The 22,189-nt window shown below is 42.4% G+C and overlaps 1 protein-coding gene across 7 annotated transcripts in view; it reads right to left on the minus strand.

Annotated features, from left to right (window-relative positions):
* The window catches only part of ltbp3 (latent transforming growth factor beta binding protein 3), a 57,537-nt gene that overhangs the window by 7,972 nt on the left and 27,376 nt on the right, over positions 1-22,189 (minus strand). For 2 of the 7 annotated variants that reach the window (XM_056284168.1, XM_056284162.1), the window contains exons 5-24: positions 19,077-19,163; positions 18,712-18,828; positions 16,653-16,808; positions 15,556-15,690; positions 15,268-15,281; positions 14,922-14,991; positions 14,438-14,515; positions 13,890-14,018; positions 11,736-11,867; positions 11,521-11,649; positions 10,842-10,961; positions 9,591-9,713; positions 9,300-9,422; positions 7,732-7,851; positions 7,427-7,555; positions 6,911-7,081; positions 6,616-6,699; positions 5,940-6,068; positions 5,507-5,737; positions 3,581-3,721 (exon numbers count right to left, since the gene is read on the minus strand). In XM_056284168.1, the coding sequence (XP_056140143.1) occupies positions 3,581-3,721; positions 5,507-5,737; positions 5,940-6,068; positions 6,616-6,699; positions 6,911-7,081; positions 7,427-7,555; positions 7,732-7,851; positions 9,300-9,422; positions 9,591-9,713; positions 10,842-10,961; positions 11,521-11,649; positions 11,736-11,867; positions 13,890-14,018; positions 14,438-14,515; positions 14,922-14,991; positions 15,268-15,281; positions 15,556-15,690; positions 16,653-16,808; positions 18,712-18,828; positions 19,077-19,163 (2,418 nt within the window). The remainder of the gene's footprint in view (positions 1-3,580; positions 3,722-5,506; positions 5,738-5,939; positions 6,069-6,615; positions 6,700-6,910; positions 7,082-7,426; positions 7,556-7,731; positions 7,852-9,299; positions 9,423-9,590; positions 9,714-10,841; positions 10,962-11,520; positions 11,650-11,735; positions 11,868-13,889; positions 14,019-14,437; positions 14,516-14,921; positions 14,992-15,267; positions 15,282-15,555; positions 15,691-16,652; positions 16,809-18,711; positions 18,829-19,076; positions 19,164-22,189) is intronic. The other 5 variants (XM_056284167.1, XM_056284163.1, XM_056284166.1 and 2 more) reach the window with 5 other exon arrangements.

Consider the following 22,189-nt stretch of genomic DNA (forward strand, 5'->3'; position numbering starts at 1 on the left):
GGGATAAACATCACAAAACACGTGCAAACACACACACACAGACACGGGTCATACTCTCCTAGCTATGTGAGGCAGAAGGCTTCCCGACCAAACAGTTCATTTTATTTGTCTGTGTATTGGCCCCATGTTGACTTTATCAAAGTTACAAAACACAAAAAAAAAAAAAACTAGGATCTAATCACACAATGTTTCTGGGTTCATTTTTTAATGGCACTGCTGTGTGTTAAAGCGACAAGCTTGAGGATTGTCATTTTTTGATTAATTTATTGACACTTATGGTGTTACTGGTAATTGCACTGGGGTTTGAAATCCCAAAGATCCACTTGAAATGACACAGAGTTGTCAGCACCTTCCCCACCAACTGATGTTGCGCTAACTATTGGTAAAGGTCTACCTTAAGCTTGGTCTACCGTATCTGCTTGATAGCAAAAACAACTTGAATTCTTTCATCCGTTTCCATTTCTTCCTGTCCTCTGCATCTTCCTCTGTCACGCCAACCACCTGCATGTCCTCCCTCAGCATATCCATAAACCTCCTCTTTGGCCTTCCTCTTCCCTGGCAGCTCCATATTCAGCATCCCTCTCCCAATATACCCAGCGTCTCTCCTCTACATATGTCCAAACCATCTCAATCTTGCCTCTCTTCTGCTCTCCCCGTTACTTTGGACAGTTGACCCCAAGTATTTAAACTCATTCACCTTCATCACCTCTACTCTTTGCATCCTCACCATTCCACTGTCCTCCCTCTCATTCATGCATATGTATTCTGTCTTGCTCCTACTGACTTTCATTCCTCTTCTCTCCAGTGCATACCTCCACCTCTCCAGGCTCTCCTCCACCTGCAACCTACTCTCGCTACAGATCACAATGTCATCCGTCAACATTTGTCCACGGAGACTCCTGCCTGATCTCGTCCGTCAACCTGTCCATCACCATTGCAAACAAGAAAGGGCTCAGAGCTGATCCTTGATGTCATCCCACCTCCACCCCATCCGTCACTCCTACCACACACCTCACCACTGTCACACTTCCCTCACACATATCCTGCACCACTCCTACATACTTCCCCACTCCCAACTCTTCCCACTCCCGACTCCTTCATACAATACCACACCTTCTCTCTCAACACCCTGTCATATGCGTTCTCTAAATCTACAAAGACACAATGTAACTCCTTCTGGCCTTCTCTATACTTCTCCATCAACATTCTCAAAGCAAACGTTGCATCTTTAGTGCTCTTATGTTTTATGAAACCACACTGCTGCTCACTAATCATCACCTCTCCTCTTAACCTAGCTTCCACTACTCTTTCCCATATCTTCATGCTGTGGCTGATCAACTTTATACCTCTGCAGCTGCTACAGTTCTGCACATCGCCCTTATACTTGAAAATCGGTACCAGTATACTTCACTCCTCATGCATCCTCTCACTTTCCAAGATTTTCTAAAACAATCTAATTAAAAACTCCACTGCCATTTCTTCTAAACATCTCTATGCCTCCACAGGTATGTCATCTGGACCAACCACCTTTCTACTCTTCATCCTCTTCATAGCTGCCCTCACTTCCTCCTTGTTAATCCACCGCACTTCCTGATTCACTATCCCCACATCCTCCAACCTTCTCTCTCTCTCATTTTCTTCATTCATCAGCCCCTCAAAGTACTCCTTCCACCTTCTCAGCACACTCTCCTTGCTTGTCAGCACATTTCCATCTCTATCCTTGATCACTCTTACCTGCTGCACATCCTTCCCAGCTCAGTCCCTCTGTCTAGCCAATTGGTACAAGTCCTTTTCTCCTTCCTTGGTGTCTAACCTCTCATACAACTCACCATATGCTTTTTCCTTTGCCTTTGCCACCTCTCTCTTTGCTTTACGCTGCATCTCCTTGTACTCCTGTCTGCTTTCTTCATCTCTTTGACTATCCCACTTCGTCTTTGCCAACCTCTTCCTCTGTATACTTTGCTGTACTTCCTTATTCCACCACCAAGTCTCCTTGTCTTCCTTCCTCTGTCCAGATGACACACCAAGTACCTTCCACCACCCAGTGCCTGTCTTAACTCCTCTGTGAACTCCACACAACAGTCTTCCTTCTTTAACTTCCACCATCTGATCTATGGTTCTGCCTTCACTCGCTTCCTCTTCTTGATCTCCAAAGTCATCCTACATACCACCATCCGATGCTGCCTAGCTACGTTCTCCTGTCACCACCTTGCAGTCGCCAATCCCTTTCAGATTGTACCTCTTACATAAGATATAGGACTGCCGATGGAAACTAGCCTATTACCTAACTCGGGTACATTTACGTTTGTTTTGAACGTTGATTAATGTACATTGTCCCTTCCCAAATAAATGTTTAAATTACATTAAATTACCTGTGTGTACCTTCCTCCACTCTTGTACGTCACCCTGTGTTCCTCTCTCTTCTTCAAAATGGGTATTCACCACAGCCATTTCCATCCTTTTCGCAAAATCCACCACCATCTGTCCTTCCACATTCCTCTCCTTGACACCATATCTGCCCATCACCTCTGTTCCCTTCACCAACATGCCCAAAATAAACTACTATAAACGTCTTCATGATTTCTGGATTAACTACTGTCTCAAAATCATATCAGTATAAGAACAGACACTGGTTTGTATCTCCAGGATTATAGCTTCAAGTCCTTTAGACTAGTCACTTACCTGTTAAGAATCTAAATTTATATCTTTATTTCTATGCTGGTCTGTACCTTCTGTGATACAATGTTCTCAGAAGTCCTTTGAGAATTCTTTTTTTTTCAATAAAAAGGTAACCAGGAAAGTAGAACGAGTCTGACTGATTAGTCTTCACTAACACAAGAAATAAAACAAAACTTTAAAAACTTAATGGGGTGCAATATCTTTCCATATGACTGTACTGCTGTGGAGCTCAGATGTAACTGAAAGCCATATTTCTGAAGTATTTGCACCTTACCAAAACACCATTAAATATCACTAAAACATATCTCAGTAATAATAATAATAATAATGCCAATTACATACTCAAAGTGGAAATGAAACATGATATGGATTCTCTGAACTACTAAAGAAACCCTAGTCCATATACACTACAAACAGCAAGATCATACAACTTGCTAAATAATTAAATTGTGAGCAGAAAGAGGTTTCTCCCTATTTAATATGACCAAGATGATGTGTAGTTCATTTCTTCTTAAGTTGTGTGCCTGCTGGTACTCCACCTGTTACTACTTCAAATGCTAGTTTTCTGTCCCTCCCTGGCTCTGTTGTTGCTTTCTGGTTGGCTGGCCTGTATGTTTGATGCAGCTCAAGTGAGGATAGTTTACCATCATAGAAAGGTCGGGGATAAAACTTGCTTAAGGTTTTTTTTTTATGCAACCAGGCACCAATGAATACGCATCATGTGTTATCTAGCTGAAACCAGTATTCATTTTTTCTCTGATCCATGCTCCATCTCTTACGTTTGCATACACAAACACTTTAAAAGAAAGGGGGGAAAAAGGCATGCTACCCATACACCCACTTCTACATAACTTTCAAGTCTCTCATCATTAGCTCGCCTCCGCAAGGGGTCGCCACTCACCAGCCTGCTCCTCGGGGGTCACACAGCTGTTGCGGTCGGTGGCCAGGGTCCAGGGTGGTGAGCAGATGCAGTAGTAGGACCCAGGGGTGTCCACACAGTGTCCGTTTTTACAGTTGGCTGGATCCTGGCATTCGTCAATACCTGCACACAATAGGCAGGCAGGCTCAACACACATGCTTTCAATGTTAAATTTGCTGATGATAAAGTGATTGTTGGTTTGACCATGGAAGATGAAACAGTATCGTGGGTGTGTGGATGAGTTCCCCCCCCCTGCCCTTTTTCTCCCCAATTCCCCAATCGTATCCGGCCAATTACCCCACTCTTCCGAGCTGTCCTGGTCACTGCTCCACCCCCTCTGCTGATCCGGGGAGGGCTGCAGACTAACACATGCCTCCTCCGATACATGTGGAGTCGCCAGCCGCTTCTTTTCACCCAACAGTGAGGAGTTTCATCAGGGGGACAGAGTGCATGGGAAGATCAGGCTATTCCCCCCAGTTCCCCCCCGAACAGGCACACAGACCGACCAGAGGAGGTGCTAGTGCACCGACCAGAACACACACCCACATCCAGCTTCCCACCTGCAGACACGGCCAATTGTGTCTGTTGGGACACCCAACCAAGCCGAAGGTAATACGCGAATTCGATCCGACGAGCCCCGTGTTGGTAGGCAACGGAATAGACCACCACGCTACCCAGACGTCCCGTGGATGAGTTTGTTAATTGGTGTCACGCTAGTTTTCTTCAGCTAAATACCAAGAAAACTAAGGAAATTATTTCAATTTCACAACGAGCAGAAGGACACACCAGGTAGCTTTTAATGGTGACTGTATTGAAGTTGTGAAGGAATATAAATATCTAGGTACAGGAGTAACTGGAGTGGACAGACATACTGGTTCTTGTTCATCGTTCTGGTGGAGCGTATTCTCATTTTCTGCTTTATTGCTTGGTATTTCTCACTGTCTGTAGTTGACAAGAACAAACTCAATAAGATTGTTGATATGTCTAGCAATATTGCAGGTCAACAACACAGTATGACACTGCTTTGTGAGTCCCGAGTGGTGGGGAAAGGGTGGGCAATCCTCAGTGATGTACCCCACCCACTCTCTATGGTGAATACGAGCCGTTACCATCAGGACGGAGGTATACAGGGTACCACCTCTACGGACTTCCCGTGCCCAGAGATCCTTTATACCATCCAGTATAGCTCTGTTAAACAAATCCTGAAGAGATGAGGTGTGTGTCAATTGACCTTTCGCAAAGTCCCGCCCCCCTTAGTTACTGTTGCTATGCCCGTCAAGCATTTCAGAACTATCCAGGAAGTAGCCGGGAAACACCAAAACATGAAGGAAGAAATCAGCGCATTGTGTCGGTAAAAGTAACAGTAATAATACGTTAGCTGTATTAGCTGTCAATAATAGCTAGTAGCAAGCTTAGCTTGGAGCAGACAGGTATTTTTGTTGATTTTGGATGGCATAAGCTGGCCATGGGGTCTGCTATACTGCCAAATCTATTGCCGACATTGCGCTTTTTGTGTTCTGGGTTTCGGGAAGGGAAAGAAAATTACACCCCCCCCCAAACTTTTCAGATATCTAGTATCCGATTTGCAGATCCCATAGGCACACCGTTTCAGCATTTTGTTGTGTGTTTGAAAGCTTGACAGACCGTTGCTAAGGTAGGATTGGACAAGCACCATTCTGGGGCGGTACTTTGCGAAAGGTCAATTGTATTTTGTTGTACCTAGTTCTTCATTGTTGGTGATATTTTTGTGGACCACTTTGTTGTTAAATGTCTGTCTTTAATTGTAATGTATTTTCTGTTGTAGTTGTATTTGTCTGACAGTTGCCACAGACACAAAAAAAAAACATTTCCGAAAGGATAATTAACAAAACTAAACTAAAAACACAACGAGATATTAAGTCCACTCACTGTTTAAGCAGGTCTCCTGTTTAGACACCACGCGATCTGCACAGATTTGCACACGATTCTGCAACATGATTTGCACAGTTAACGTTGAATCACCTGATACTGTTGTGATCACACACTTCTTCTTGTTGGAGTCTGGTGTCCAGGGGGCCTTACAGTTGCAGTAGAAGGACCCTCTGGTGTTGACGCACTGTCCGTTAGTACACAGAGACTCATCGTGGCATTCATTCACATCTGAATGAGAACATGCAAATGTCAAGGATATCAGGGATTAGTGACGGGCCATGGGTTTGTGCAAAATACAGATTTATATATCTATTCTTTTACTATTTACAAACATCATGAAAGTAAAAAAATTTTTTTTTAGTGTGTGTGTGTGTGTGTGCATTCAATAATGATTACATGGCAATTGCCTCTTGTGTATCTTAGTAATTACCAATGCACTCAAGGAGGTTACTGTCATAGTAGAAACCCTGCTGACAATAGCACTCGTAGCCTGGCTGTGTGTTCATACAGCGGCCCTCCTTGCAGATCTCATTGGCGAAGAGCACACACTCATCTATATCTATGTACAAATACAAGAAACCCCAGGTCAATGACAGGCACACACAGTGGGCTCATTAATCCAAAAAAAATTATTGCACTACTGGTTTTTTGACATTTAACCTTATTTCCCATTACTGATGACTGATTTGCTACACAACTTAAAATACATTTTGTTGTCTGATATTGTCACCCTTGACAACAACACCTCAGACAATAGCGTTTCAAAATGGAATCATACAACGCCAATAAATCGGTTCATTAACAAAGACAATGGTGTTTCAGCAGGTGGCACCACATTGCAACGTCCCGCTGGAAAATCCTCAATTACAAGTACAACTGCTAAACATCTCGCACATTATTATTGTAGTTTATTGTACGAAATGCACTATATAAACAAAATCTGATTAATGGATTGACTGATAAACAAACGAAGACTATTTCCTCGATCCCTTGATAGTGGTGTGAAGCAGCCACTCAGACAAAAACCTCCAAAATAAACAGCAAACTGTGTTACAGATGGATGGCTGAGTGGTTGCTGATATTATGCCAGTGTAGAGAATATCTACCTCTGCGAAGAAACAGGCCATATTCTGTGGTTCCTTCCTCATGGTAGAAACCTCGCCCCACTGGACACAGGGAGTGGAACTCGGCTGGATGTGATGTTCAAGGGAGGGAACGATTACTGAGTTTAGCAATCTATTGATCAGGATGCACAACTTTTAGTATCGCCAAGGCACCTTATATGGAATATTCCATACATTGTCTCTAGTAAATGTGAGTAAAATGATATTAACTTCTGTTTTTTTTTTATCTCTGTGCAGGCGCAAGTGCATGCATTACATTATTTGGAAACAAAGGTACCTGAGTGGTAGACAGGGCAGGGGTAGATTTCGCAGTGATCCCCCCATCCGACCCCGATAGAACAGCAGCACTCTCGCCTGGTGACATTGGTGGCCAGGACGCTGTCACAGAACACAGTGTCATCAAGGTTCAGGTAGCACTCCTTCTTTTCATCCATCTGCACCTCAACTGCTGGAGGAAAAGAAAGAATGAACAGAGCAGGTCCATATGACTGATGCTGAAGAACGAAAGTGACAAGGGAAGTTAATTGGAGTACACACCCTATGGGCCCTGACAGGATTCAAGAAGTGCAAAAGTACTGTTTGAAAATATTATTAGAGATTCATTTTTGCAGATTGTTGACAGTTTCAGGTTTAAGTTAAATTTGGGCTCAAAAAGAAATGTTTTTTTTTGTGGATCAGGCATGGTACAAATATCAGGCTAAAGCTGTCGGTGTGGAATATAAGACTATAAAATAACTAAAACCACATATAGCTTGATTAGGGTCTTGACTAAAGTAGCAAACACCAGACTTACTTTCACAGCTGTGTTTGTCCTCAGAGAGGACGTAGCCATAATTGCACACACACATATATGAACCAGGTCTGTTCTCACAACTCCCGTGAGGCTGGCAAAGACTTCTGTCTGCTGCACACTCATCTATGTCTGGAAAGAAGAAGACAGCAAAACTTTACAGACTCTTTTGAGTAAGTGTGGCGTAGACATTTTCATTTTCACACCTGTTCCAAGTTGCAGTGCAAGTGGTTAGCATGGAAGCAAATGAAGGCCTCCTTTTGATGAAGGTCAAAACATATCGATTTCAAAGGTAGGTGAGCGCTAACCTTGGCATCTCTGGCCTCCAACCAGCATGTAGCCCTTCTGGCACTCACAGTGGTAAGAGCCCATATTGTTGATGCAGCGGCCCCTTTGGCAGTTTGAGGGCCTGTCACACTCATTGATATCTAAGGACGGAATACATTTTTAAAAATGAGACAACAGCCATGGGGAACTGCTCAGTGCTCTCAGGTGGCAACAGAGCTGGTCATGATGCTCAAAGTACACAGGATATGATTAGCATTGCAAGGCATTTGGGTTTGGCTAATGTTGAAAAACACAGATACAATAAAAAATTATTATCATAGTCATACTAATAATGATTCAGCACATGTTTTATCCCCGTAAAGACATTCTCTACTCCCTTGCCCCTGTCCGGGGAGGATTGAGTACAGGGTCATCTATATAACAGCCCCCCTGAAAGCAGATAGGGGTTCAGTATTTTGCTAAAGGGCACTCAGTCCATGAAGGTACTGGTCAAAATGCGGGCTAGAAACCAGGTCCTCCAGTTGAAGGATGGTCTTTTTACTAGCAAGACAATGCTGCTGTCCAGAAAGCACCTAATCCTATTAAGTAAATCATTAGGAATTTCTGGCCTTGGTCCGGTTTGGGTTCGGTAAGGCACTGGAATGAAATCTTGGGTGGGACTGGACAGAAACTGGATTAGACAGGCCTGAGTTTTGCTCCTCATGCTCTTTGTATATGGCTTAATGATGTACTGTAGTTCACTGACACCATTTAAGGCCAAACACAGCTTACTCATCCCTTTCAACCACACACCCTCTTCATGTTTGTGTGAGCTAGATTAAACATCTTGTAGCTGAATTGAAGCTGGGTATTGTATTTAAAATGTGTTAGTATTTTAGTGTTACTGAGGTGAATGAAGGCTAGTGACTTCAGTGTAGGCCAGAACTTTCTAGTATATTGTTTCACAAAAGGTGTGATTGAGATGATTCCTGATTAAGAAAAAAAAAAGGGGGGGGGGATTCAGACCATTAAATCTACTGTGAGGAGTTTTCTACCAGTTTATCTCATTTTGATGCGTCTGTATAATCAATGTGAACTAGATGTGAATGTGTCAGCCCTGCGATGGCCTGGCGGCCTGTCCAGGGTGTCTCCCTGCCTGCCGCCCAATGACTACTGGGATAGGCTCCGGCACCCCGTGACCCCAACTGGGCTAAGCGGCTTAGATAATGGATGGATAATCATCATTACTGCGTAATACTGTTGTATATCAATTAAAGTTATGATGACAGATAGTTCATCATATAGAACTGGTACTAAAGATATGATGTGTGTTTCCTCATGCTTTTACTCTCCTTCTCCTGTTCATTCCGAGGCACCCCGAATGAAAATGTAAGATTCCCATCCATGTCGGAGACATGATCTTTTAGCACAGGAATCAAGCACACAAAAAAACCCAACTAAACACCTGCAATGAAAATCTTATTATGGAATTCTAAAAAAAATGTACCCAAAACTTCACTCTTGAAAGCAAGACATTTCCACTTGTGTGGAAAGATACTACACCAACACAAAGTAACGGACTAAATGGTTTCTTAGCAGTAATTCATGCCTTCACAGTGGCTTCCTTCCTGTGTGCGCTGGTATCCTGGGTAGCACCGGCAATAGAAGGAGCCTTCTGCATTGACACAGCGGCCGTTGGCGCACAGCCGGTCATCCTCACACTCATTAATGTCTGTGTGGAAGACGGACAAACATGCAGTCAGTAAACATCACTGTAACATACCCCTTTTTTTAATCTAGGATTTCTTTCGTTGGCATGCCTTCAATACTCTACGGCCACCGCCATAAATACCTCCCGCTGCATAGTAACCAATGAGAGAACCATGTCTGTTTTACCAACCTATGCAACTTTTGCTGTCTGCGGATGGCAGGAAGCCCTCATTGCAGAGGCATCGATAAGTACCAGGGAGGTTTTCGCAGCGGCCCTTGGGACACACACCGTGTTTCTGACACTCGTTGATATCTGCCGGAACAGGTAGAGTGACAGGAAGGAGCAATATGTTATGGTGTTGTAGCACTGTAATGCAATGATAAACCAGTAGTGGACAGCACTGGTTAACTGGCTGGCTCATTTGGAGGCATGCGCCATGACATATAGATGATTTTCCATATTTGTTGTGCATTTGACTTTTGAAGGGCCAGATGATGAATTTTCCTCGTCTTTAGTGGACAAAGTGGGCCTCAATTGCTGAATATAGTAGGAAAAAAACTCCCCTGTGATTCACAGCAAGTTGAATCAGTTCATCTGGACACAATGTTTATTGAATAATAAACGTTGTGTCCAGATGAACTGATTCAACCTAATGTGATTTTCTTACTTGGATTGCTGAGCATGCATTAAGACATTCCCTGCGATTGTTTTCAAGTCCAAAACACATCATAGACACTCTGCTGTATTACTTGTGCATCCTCAGTCATAACTGACACGGGAATGACAGGAATTAGTTACGTTTTGGGTCATTTTAAGAGGTATATCATCTCAAATTAGTGCGAACAGTTGCAATGCCCAATGGCTTGCAAAATCCTTTCTTAATTTTTGCTGGTCTCAGTTTTGGATGACCTGCATTTCAGCACTTGTTTGCATGGATTCCACACCTCACACCTCTTTTGGCAAGTAAACTTCTTTTTTTTGCATACTATGTTATAGTCCATCTGAAACTGTAATTAGTGACCCTCTTTGATTGTATTACTGTCTGAATATGTATGAATTTGCTCTTGAATGTATTAGTAGTCTGCTTTGGGTGATTGTTGTTACACCGGGACTCTTCACATACAGTATGCTTAACAACTTGGCATTTGTGTTATGTTACTTGAGGGCTACCGTACAGGTTTGCAATACAAGTTATATATAATTTCAGTTGGTTGTCTGTATAATAAAGCCATTTAATGATGTTAAAGTCATGCCTTTACCATGACAATATAACATCCTCATGGTATCTGACCTGTCTGATATAATGATTGATTCCAGGAGCACTTCCCTTACAGTCGACTTGCTGGATCATCCCCCATTCAAGTGCCAGGACCTCATGAATTACAAATGAAGCACTGCTAATAGGTGGATCATTTAGGTGTGTGACTGAATGACTCCTACCATAGCAGGTGCCACCTTGAGCTTCGTGACCCGGTAAGCAAGGAACACACTCATAGGAGCCTGGCGTGTTCTCACATTGCTCGTTGGGACAAGTGTTGGGATTCAAACACTCATTTATATCTGAAATGAGAGAGTACGTGTATGTGACACACCTACAAAGTCTGGAAAAACACAACTGCTCCTTAACAGAGATGCCCATGCACAGGCACATACACGTACAGTATGTTCAAACATATGTTGAGGAAGGGATAATGTACAGCGAGCCGGTCATTATCGTGAAATAAACCCCTTCGCATCGGGGTCCTGTATCACCCTGTTGGGGTTTATTTCGCAATAATGACCAGCTCACTGTACATTATCCTGCTTATTACACTGCTACTTACTAAAGAAAACAACAATTTGACACAAAATATTGATTTTAAAATGATTTCGTTGATTTTATTGCTTCCGCTAAAAAAAAAAAATAGTCCATCATTCGTCTGTTAGAACTGCGTCGATACCAACGGTGTTATTCATCGCAGCGGTCTGCTATTCAGAAATAACAGACCGTAGAAACTCGGTAATGGCCAATCAGAATCGTGTATTCAACAACGCTGCGTAATAACACACATTAAGTGACACTTGCGTGTCAGTACATCCACTGTCAGAGAAGCAGAGGTAATGAGTGCCCTGCACATACCTTCACAGGTTGGTTGACGGTGGGATTTGCTCCTAAAGCCTTTGTGACATTCACATTTATAGGAACCCGGCAAGTTCATACACTGACCCCCTGCACCACAGATGTCCTGCTTGGAGCACTCGTTTATATCTGTAAAAAGGAAAGTTAAAGACATTCTAGGTCAGATCAATTAGAAAAGACCAGTTTCAATGTGGCGATCCCTCAACCTAACTCACCTACACATTTGAGTCTCCCATGATGCACCATGTGCTTGTAGCCATGGCGACAGTGGCATTGGTAAGCTCCTTCTGTGTTGACGCAGATGCCTCTGCCATGGCCACATGGCTCTGAGTCACATTCATCATCATCTAGTAGGAAGGGGTGATAAAGTAGGAGAATTATATTTACTACACACATAATTTCAATTTCACAGACAAAAACAAAGACAAAAATATTGAAAAGGATTAGGGACGCTATAGAGCTCAGAAATGTGTAGTGCTGTGATTCCAGATACTGTTTTCCAAGGTGACATTAATCTTTTTTTTGGGGGGGGGGGCATTTCTGCTTTATTTGACAGTGACAGTAGAGAGACAGGAAAGGCAGGGGAGAGAGAGGGGATGACATGCAGCAAGGGCCTGGGCTGGATTCGAACCCAGGCCGCTGCGGTAAGGACTCAGCCTTGATATGTGGTAGGTGCTCGACCAGGTGAGCCACTGGGGCACCCCCGACATAAGTCTTTTAGGGATAATTATATGTCCCATGTACTGAGACCATACGCATTCTTCTAGGCAACATAATTGTCTTCCACTAACTACCAGTCAAACCCTCCATCTCATCTGCTTAGAACCAAACTCAAAACTAGAAACAACCGAATAATGGTTTGAGAATAATACTAAAACTGAATTTCATTAAACACTACTGTATATATTAAGTTGAATATAATTATTTTCTTTACAGAATACATTTCAAATGGAGCCCATATGCTGTTGCAGAGGAAGGTTTTAAAGTCAAACTTAGCATGCTTAGAAAGGAAAGTGTTCCACCATTTCCTGCCTTTTCGGGCTTCAGAAAGATGCAGTCACTGGTGTGAGGCAGACTGATAAAAAGTGAATAAAAGGGAGATAGTAAATTTGAGAAATTTAAGACCAAACCAAGACTGAAAAAAAAACCAACCAGGTCTCCATGAGTCTTTTTGAAAATATTGCACAAATACAGAGTGGAAGATTTTTGCCAGCTGCTCCTTATAATATTATTTAGGGTCGTTCCCTTTCTGATAAATCTAATTCTATGGGCAAATCAGTACATGATGATGATGAAGGAGGAGGAGGAGAAAAGGGAGGAAAAAGAAGAAGAAAAAAAACAAGGAAGAAAAAAAAAACAAGAATCTCTCAGGACCCACAGTCATGCAGCTAGGGGATGTACCAGAACCATCGCATGGCTGTACAAAGTGTGCACAGGGCCTCGCGCCTGGCCTGCAATCCTGCAGTTTTTTTTAATCTATGATTTTTATGACTGTTCTTGACCCAACATGCTTCTAAAATGAAATTCATATGTGTCAGTTCCATTATGCATAGTCAATGTCGGATGAAAAAGATCCAACAAATCATTCAGGCTTTTTTCATTTTCGATATTGCGTTTTTACGTAGTACGTGCTCCATTTTGTGCTCCCTTTTGCTGCACATGGTGAGGAAGAAGGAGAAGGGGAAACAATGTCGGCTGCACTAGAGCGTGACAAATTTTGTAAACATGAGTCTGGTGCCGAGAAAAGGAAAAAAATGAAAAAGAAGGAAGAATTTCAGTCACTGCGAGGATCGCTGGATAAATTTGTGAACACTTCCTGAGATGTGGCGAATAGCTAAATGCATGCGACTGTGACCGTAGGCTGTGTGTTATGACGGGTCTGAAAAATTATCTAAAATCTGAATGAAATATAGGCTATAGACCTGAAATATTGAATTTTAACATACTGTCACATTTCAACATGCCAAAATAAAGTGACAGCTCAGCTGACTTGATGGTGTATAAAAATTGTTTTACAGTTAATTTCTTTTCGAAAGATTATAATAGCAGAAAGTCATAGCTGAGACTTTGTGCATGATGATGCTGTATTATTCTACTTGTTAAAAAAAAGTATTCCAATGAGATTATGCATGTAGTATAACTAGAATAGTTGCATGCAGTAGCACTAAAATAGCTATGTGCATGTGACCGTGTTTGATGTGCATGCATGTGAATGAGCAGGTTCATGCACGTCAAGTTCACACAGGGCCCCAGGCCCCCCCAGGCCCCCCGCCCCCGTGATGTGCACATCAGGCTAGAGCCTATCTGGCCACTATTTATCACGGTTTGATTCTTATACCACCTTATCTGATCTCTTCGCTTTCACTTACCCACACAGCTGTTCCTCTGAGGATGGAGACGGTAGCCAGGATGACAGTGACAGGTGTAGCCGCTCGGGCTGTTCTCACACTCTCCATGACCACATATGTTCCTGCTTAGCTTGCATTCATCTATCTCTGCTTCATGGAGAAAACACAGAGCAAGCTAGTCTTTATGAGATCATTATGTTTGGCTGCACACTTACATGAACACCTGCTGGTCAGGGTTGCAAACAGCCTTTTTTTGGCAGCCTTTGTGGTATTAGGTTGCACCTATCATATATCTTTCACTGATCTCAATATAGTTAAAAGAGCATCTGTGATAAATGCAGTGTTTTCAGCTTGTCATTTTCAGGACATAGTACCTGATTTCTGCTTTTAGTGTCAACATGCAAGTGACTAATATGAACACTGGCAGAGACGTAATACATCGCAATGACTAATACCTCATACACATATCAAAATTAAATCTCCACACTCTGTTTGAGTGGTATTGTGGTGGCATTTGGAGCTCTCAAAAAAAAAAAACAAAAAAAAACAAGCCTTGCAGAAGAACTCACGTGACACTTGAGTCTGTGTTTCAAAGGGGTCGTTGCCTGGGTTCACCCTGATGATTGGTGGAGGAGTGGGTTTGGCAACTGTGGAGCCACAAGCCAGTCAAATGCAGAAGGCAGACATTTTGAATTTTAGAAATATCATTTTACTGTAACAAACATGGGAAAAACAACTGTACGTTGACCATAACATTGTTAGCATATTGGCTAGCAATATCCATTGGTATTAACGAGGAATACCAACATGCTGTTTATCAAATGACTGAAGTGATATTAAAGAAAAGCACATGACTTGCATTGACTGAAAATTAGGACTTCATGATATAAGTTCAATGCCCTCTGGTAGGTCAACATGCTTTTTCTAATTTCTACTTTCATTTGTAATCTCATTATTATCATTATTGTTATTATTATTAAGTATAAATATACAGTATGTGAGAGATCAGCATATCTTGTGAATATAAACTGGTGTAACTGAATGTCAATTTACTCGGCACACGTGGACCGTTGGTACTGATGGGAGCCTGTTGTACAGCGGTGGTCGTCTCTGGTGGTCTCTCCTGATGTAAAGAGATACAGAGGTCTTAAAGAAGTTAACAACAACCACGAGCTGTCATTACACACTTGAATACCGTTATATGGGTGTCCACTATTGTGCGTCCTTCTGCTTGGACTTGACATTTTAAAGTAGTGCTCTATGATGCTAGCTGATAACACTTGAATGCATGTGCTAATTGCTAACTCTCATGAAACTCGCTTTGGATAATAATATCTGCCAAATAAATAAACATAAATGTAAATGCACTGCTGCATTACCCCAAAAAATTATGTCTTACCGGTGTCTTGATTTCTGGAAGAAGAACACACAAAAGGATAGTATCACAGTTATGAATTCATGTGCTCCACAGGCCTTTCAAAGTCATGTTTTTTAACAGTCGGGTTATTGATATACCCATCAATCATAGGTAGTTTCAGAGGGTTTTAAATCCCCACAGTGAAAACACTGATAGAAACGCACTGGATACAGTAAACCAGATACGGTAGATGACACCCCTAACCCTTAGAGCCCTCAATTCAGAAAAACTTGAGAGACAACTCTGAATCATGTGAATTTGAGGCCTCACCTCCCTGTTGTGTCTTGTCTGGCTTGCGAACACCATTCTCCGCGACGGCGTAGATATGAGGAGGGAAGGCCACAGTCTCTCTCACATTTTGGAGGATGTAGCCTCTTCCGGCTGGGCAAATCTTACTGAACGCCGCTAAACACCACAATATGACAAGTCCATTAGGAGAAAGAGGAGGTGCTTAAAAGGGTATCGTTCTTTTCCAAGTTATGTTCGACTTCCACAGAGCGTTATACTTCGTAAAACACATAGCTGGCCCTAATAATCTGAAGGTGCTGCAGCAGTTCAGGCTACTCTTCCTGGCTCTCGCCTCCGATAGCCACAAACAGTCAAAAAGGCCTCTTCTGAAAATGTGCCTTGCAAATTTCAAGACAGTGTAGTGACCTACTTGCAGGTTAGATATTCACCATGCAGGCCAGAGACGGTCCCTTTAGGACAGTGGGCGGGGGTTAGCAAGGGGTATTGTGGGTAGACACGAGGCTGAGGTTTTTTAGCAGAATGAACTGCTGACTTAAGAGTTTGTTGGAGGAAATAAAAGACCCCACAGCTGTGTGGTCAAAGGGAGAAGTGGTCTCGTCTAAAACGGAGGAACATCTAGTCCCATGTGAACTGGATTCTGAATCCTCCCAGGTGCATTTAAGTGACCAGGTACAGTACACTGGCCAGTGCTGCCATGGTGGCTGTTGTTATTATCAGTGTTGTTGTTTGCATTATTAGTAATAGAAGTGGCAGAATTAGTCATAGCAGTAGCATTTCTATCATAAGTGTAAATATGACCATTTTTCATATTATTAAAAACAGTTTCAAACTTTCCTGTTGGACAAGTACAGCAAACTATTCAACTATATATATTTTACAACCAGCTTTATTTGCATGAATTAACTAAGCCACCTAATTGAAATTGGCAGAATTGCAGGGAAAACTCAATAGGCTATAGTTACATTTCCCAGGAGAATATAAAATAGTCATCGCACATTGAAATCAAAGTCCCATACACTTGTATCTGCGTTTGCCATTATCAAAGTGGTTTGCTATAATCTCTTCTACTAACTAACAAGTTGCTGCCAGGTACCAACTGCTCCTGTCCGTCCACTCACCTGTGCCAATCTGCGGACATCTTTCACAATTGCTGCCCCAGGCTTTGCCCACCGTGCAGCAGCACATCTCCTGGGTATGTGGAGTGGGCAGGGCATGCTCACAATGGCCAGACTCAGACACCATGAGGAAACACTGACCCTGCTCGGCCGGAGACTCTGACAGTCGGAGAAACACAGACGGACGGGTTTCATTACAGAACAAATTGGCATCATGCAAGAACCTCCCCTTAGGTTCCCCTTATATTTTTCTTAAAAGGAAATTTCACCTGTGGATTTGTGTATGTGCAATCAGTGCTGACAAGTAATGTCATCGATTGAAGTCATTCCCACAGTGCCTATATGTACCAGAATGCATTGCCTGTAAGACTCTGTATTATGGTCCATAAACTCATCTGTGGTAGTGTTGTACGACGTCATTTCCACCATTGGAAACCTTGCTTTGTCAAGAGAACGATGATGTATTTTTTGAACAGAATGTTGAGAAGAGATTGGAGTATCAGAAACCCTGCTAGGCTGTAGTTTTTCAGGTCACCAAATGACATCACGATCTGCAGATAGACATAGATAAGGCAGCACGGTGGTGCTGTGGTTAATGCTGTCGCCTCACAGCAAGAAGGTCCTGGGTTCGAACCCCGGGGCTGTCCAACCTTGGGGGTCGTCCTCTATGTGGAGTTTGCACGTTCTCCCCATGTCTGCGATGGGTTTTCCCTGGGTTTCCCCCACCATCAAAAAAAAAAAAAGACATGCATGTTAGGGTAAGTACTCCTGTCTGTGCCCCTGACCGAGGCATGGCAAGACGAACTAGAGTTGGTCCCCGGGTGCTGCATGGGGGTTGCCCACTGCTCCTAGCTACACAGCTAGCATGGGTTAAATGCAGAGCATAATTTCCCTGTAGGGATCATTAGAGTATATCAAAATCAAAAAAAATCTGTGAATTTTACATTTAAATTGGGAAAATGCACTGATACTCAACCTTATCTTTGTCTGTCTATGACTGAAATAGCACAGAAAAAACACCTGCAAGTTCCCGATCATTTCTGCATCTCTGGACCGGCAGTGAAATAGTTTTTTTTTTCAAGCTGTCAAGTGACGTATCATTATGTCAGTTGGTGGTTGGAAAAACTGATATTCTGATACTCTAATCTACTCTCAAGGCGCTGTTCAGAAAACACAACCTCATTCTCTCGGCCAAACTACGTTTCCGATGGTGGAGAGCCCACAACACTGGCGCAGAGGATTTCATGGATGACAATACAGAGGCTTACGTGCAATGCATTCTGGTACGCGTAGGTGCTGTGGAAAAGACTCTGCGAGCAGAGTAACACCGATTTCTCCACCAATATCGTACACAGTGAAGACTTTATTGCATCAATGGAGTACATTATTCATCAGTACTGACTGCATATACAAAAGACTACTGGTGAAATTTCCCTTTAAATTTGTTCTTGTGCAAAGTGCATGAGAGAAAACGTTGGATTCAGAAGGCCCTCTCCCCATCCAAATACACTCTTACATGTGCCTTGAATGTTCAATACCACTTGTTTTTCAGCTGAATGTGCATGCCAGCAAACCCTTCGGTTAGCACTGTTAACACCTAAAAAGGATATACTACACTTGGTGGGCACTTTATTAGGTGCGCTTGCCCACCAAAGCAAACAGCCTCTTACTCCAAACAGCAAATCACACAGCTGCAACGCAATACATAAAGCATGCAGATGGAGTTTCAGTTACTGTGAGGGGGGGAAAAATGATTTAATCACATTTCAAAAGTCTAAAGATGTGACAGTAAACCCATGAGATATTTTACTTTGATGTAACCAATTATATTGTGACAATAGGGGTCGTGTTATAGTTTTTAATTTACAGTGAAAATCAAGTTTCACCAATCCACGCTCCGAAAGTGGCACTAGATACTGGGGGGGGGGGGGGGATTGCTTAACGGAGCACAGAATGGAAGTAGGGAAAACAAAAGAATCAGAATCGCAACAGAACGAAGATTATAAAAAAGAAAGAGTGAAGAACAAAACAGAAAGAAATTCCAAAGGGGCCTCTTACTCACCTACACATCTGTTCCTGTCGAGCACCAAACCAGCCTTGCAGAAACACTTGAAACTGCCCAGTGTGTTTAGACAGTCTCCGTTCTGACACACCCCCTGCATGGAGCACTCATTGATATCTTCAGAGGATGTTAAAGGTGTCGAAGGGGGAGAGAGCATGCAATTGATATGACATGAATTTAATGGTCAATACTGGATACGAGTAAAACATGAACAGTTTCTTTAAGTAATAAACCCAAAAAGAATGGACATCAGGTTACTCGGTTGTCGTGAAATGACTTTTCATCTCACAGCCACCTGACACCACAAGCTTTGAGCTGCTCAGTGGTGTGTCTGGGTCATCAGACTCATCCAGCATGTGATATACCTTGACAGTGTGTGCTGTTGAATCTTTTGTAGCCCTGTGGGCAGGTGGAGCCATAGTCTTCAACAATGGTCTGCTTGACAGATGCATCTGAGAGAGAGGGGATGACGCAAGAAGTGAAGGTTAAAGGAGCGTGGCTCACAAAGTGTTGACAGGGGGAGGAGGAACGTAGGTGAAAGAGAGAAAAGATGATGTGAAATTGTGAAAAATGTTAATATTCTCGGGGGGGGGGGTTCGGATCAAACATTTCAAAATGGAGGAAAATCCATCATGGGGGAATCACGCATAATGTAATGACTATGGGGCTCACGGTCTTGATGTTAAGGGGTTTCAAAGCAGGCTTATACTTTGAAATGTACTTAGAGCACCTCTACTCTATTTTGGTGACAACTGAATGGTGATTTCTATGACCTATGTTGTCTTGAAGTTCTGTGTGGCTCAATGGGCAGCACATGGCGCTGATGCTGCTGGGATTGGGGGCTTGATTCCTACTGGGCCCACACATGCAAAAATAAGTCATGTACTGTACTGTATATCGTTTGAAAACAACTATCAAAAGTTGTACGTTAGCATAATGTTAATCTATGTGGAAGATGGTGGTGCGAACTCACGTTTGCAGCGGCCTCACACAGTACCGATGCAGTGTCTTTGTCCACGTCTAAGCTAATGTCATCGTGTGAAGTTTTTATTTTGAAAAAAAATAACAAATATATATATATATATTAACTATTTATTTATTTTGTTTGGTTTAATGGCTGGGAGAGCTGGCGTTGGACCAGCTGAGAGCGCTTACGGCCCTGCCTGGGTTGCTAACGAAAGGAAACACTGAGGCAGTCTGGCGGCGGAAGGTGGTCTGATAGGACATGGGAGCGGGGCAAGCTAAGCTAACTGCTAGCCCATGCAGACCGGCAGTTCCGGCAGTCATCCTGGCTCGGGTTCACTCTCTGGACAGAGGAATTTATTGTTGCAGTGAGTGGACTGTGTTGTTAACTGTTTGTTTGTTTTTGTTTGTTTCGTTTTGTGTTTTTGTTTTGTTTTTTTGCTTTGTTCTCTGTTTTTGTATGTTTTTGGTGGTGTCGTTTTGGGGAAATTTTGGACGTGTGTTTTTGTCTTTTGTGTTGCACTGCTGTGGGCTGGGAGAAATTAATTTTCATCTCTTTGTGTACGCAGTACATGTGACAATAAATTGTTCCTGATTCCTGATTCTTCTTTCAGCTTATTCCCCGTTTCTCAGGGGTCGCCAGAGCAGATTTATTATACTAAAACACTGCGATGACAAGTGCTTCCGTTGAACAGATTTATATATTTGTCAGTATAGAAACAAGAGGACTGCATTTGAGACACATATTATACATTGACTGTGTAAAGCCCCCTTAGATTTTAAGTCATACATGTACCAACCATAACGGCACATCATATGTTGGCCGTACAGCAGAGAAGATGCATCAAGAAGAGAGAACAGAAAAGTATTATATTTTGTCAATTGTGGTTTTACAATAGCTTTGCAAATGTAATTTTTGTGCCCTTCATTATTTTGAATCAAATTTTATGGTAAGCATATAAACTATCCTGGTGTTGTGCCCAATTTTATGATAAGCCATGCATCCTTGCAAGTTTAGGTTTAACTTGATTGATTGATTGATTGATTGGTTGGTTGCTTGATTGATTGATTGATTGATTGCTTGATTGATTGATACTGGCAAAATAGGAATAAAGCAGAAGTCTTCAAATTGCTTTGCATTTAAACATAGAGGTAATGGGTTTAAAAAAAAGGGACATAGAAAACGGTGTGTTCTTATCTGAAACAGAAATATGAAAAATACAAAAGAGTGATGGATCAGATGGCACATGTCTTTAGCGTGTAGGAAAAAGAAAATTGCTCAAAAAAGATTTTGAAACGATAGCAATAATTGCAATATCACATCAAATGGTGGAAAACAAAAATGTGCAACTTTCCTTAAAGCTACACTAAGCGATATTTTTGATATTAGTGAATCAATTGATTCCGTGTAATATGAAGGGGTTGCTGGTACTGTCGAACGCTTCCTGCCCCTCTCTAAGAGCTTCTCCCTAGACACCGTTCTCAACTTCTGGGTTGGGAGCAGGGTTGGTTTTTTTTGGGGGGGGGGGGTCCTTCAGACTGGACAATGTCAACAATGAGCTAAAGTGAAGACAAAGTCTGTCTCTGGTTAAGGAGAACTGTAGACCACGGTGTTGATTCTCAATGCTATTGGCAGTACAAGCCATTCTTTCACTGCCCAGACCGTCATTTGATTCCCTGTTAATAGCAAAAATACTGCTTAATGTAGCTTTAAAGGGTCACGAAAACACAGGAATAACAACAATATTTTGCATAAGAATGGTTGAGCTGAGAGCCAAGAGGACTGTGCTCCAGGATTTTGAAAGCAGAATAAAGGGCCGGGGGGAAGCCCACTGTTTTCACTTGGCGTTTTTCGTCTATAGTGTAACTTATAAATAGATATGACTGCAGCAAAAAGAGACAAGCATTCCAGACATGAACCATGAACCCAGCTTTCCCAAGCCTAAAGAATAAGCAGACCTATAAGGTTCTGTCAAAGGCAGCATTGTCTGAGTCAAAACTGAGAGATGGAATAATGGCAGAGTGGAAAAAAACGAGTAGCCAAGGTTTTCTTGAAATTCAATCTTCAGTAATGTGATGACAGTCCTCCACTGGGCAGGCCCAAAGGAACATGCTTGAGTTGAGGATTATTTTCCACATTCTCCCTTTCTGTCTCACTGTCTGTCTGTGTAACTGCAACTCCAATAATTTCTTTCCTTTCTTCTACCTCCCACCCTTTAAACGTGACTCTTACCCCTCCCCGACTCACTCTTTCATGTACACATTCACACACACGTTTATAGTCATATGAATTGATTGTGCTAATGCAGGGCCATAATTTCATGAGCTAGAAGACAGAAATTACTGGGAGCGCCTGACATTTTTGGCTCCATAAACACTGATTTATTTCCTGGCGCATACGCGAGATGTAGATCAGTTAAACATCTGCCAAGCGTTAGTTTAAAAAAAAAAGAGAGAAAATGTTGTTACCCTCGCATTTCGACGAAGCACAACAGATAAGATTCAGTAAAAAGGA

Source organism: Lampris incognitus, chromosome 8 (genome assembly GCF_029633865.1).
Source record: "Lampris incognitus isolate fLamInc1 chromosome 8, fLamInc1.hap2, whole genome shotgun sequence".
Taxonomy (NCBI): Eukaryota; Metazoa; Chordata; class Actinopteri; order Lampriformes; family Lampridae; genus Lampris; species Lampris incognitus.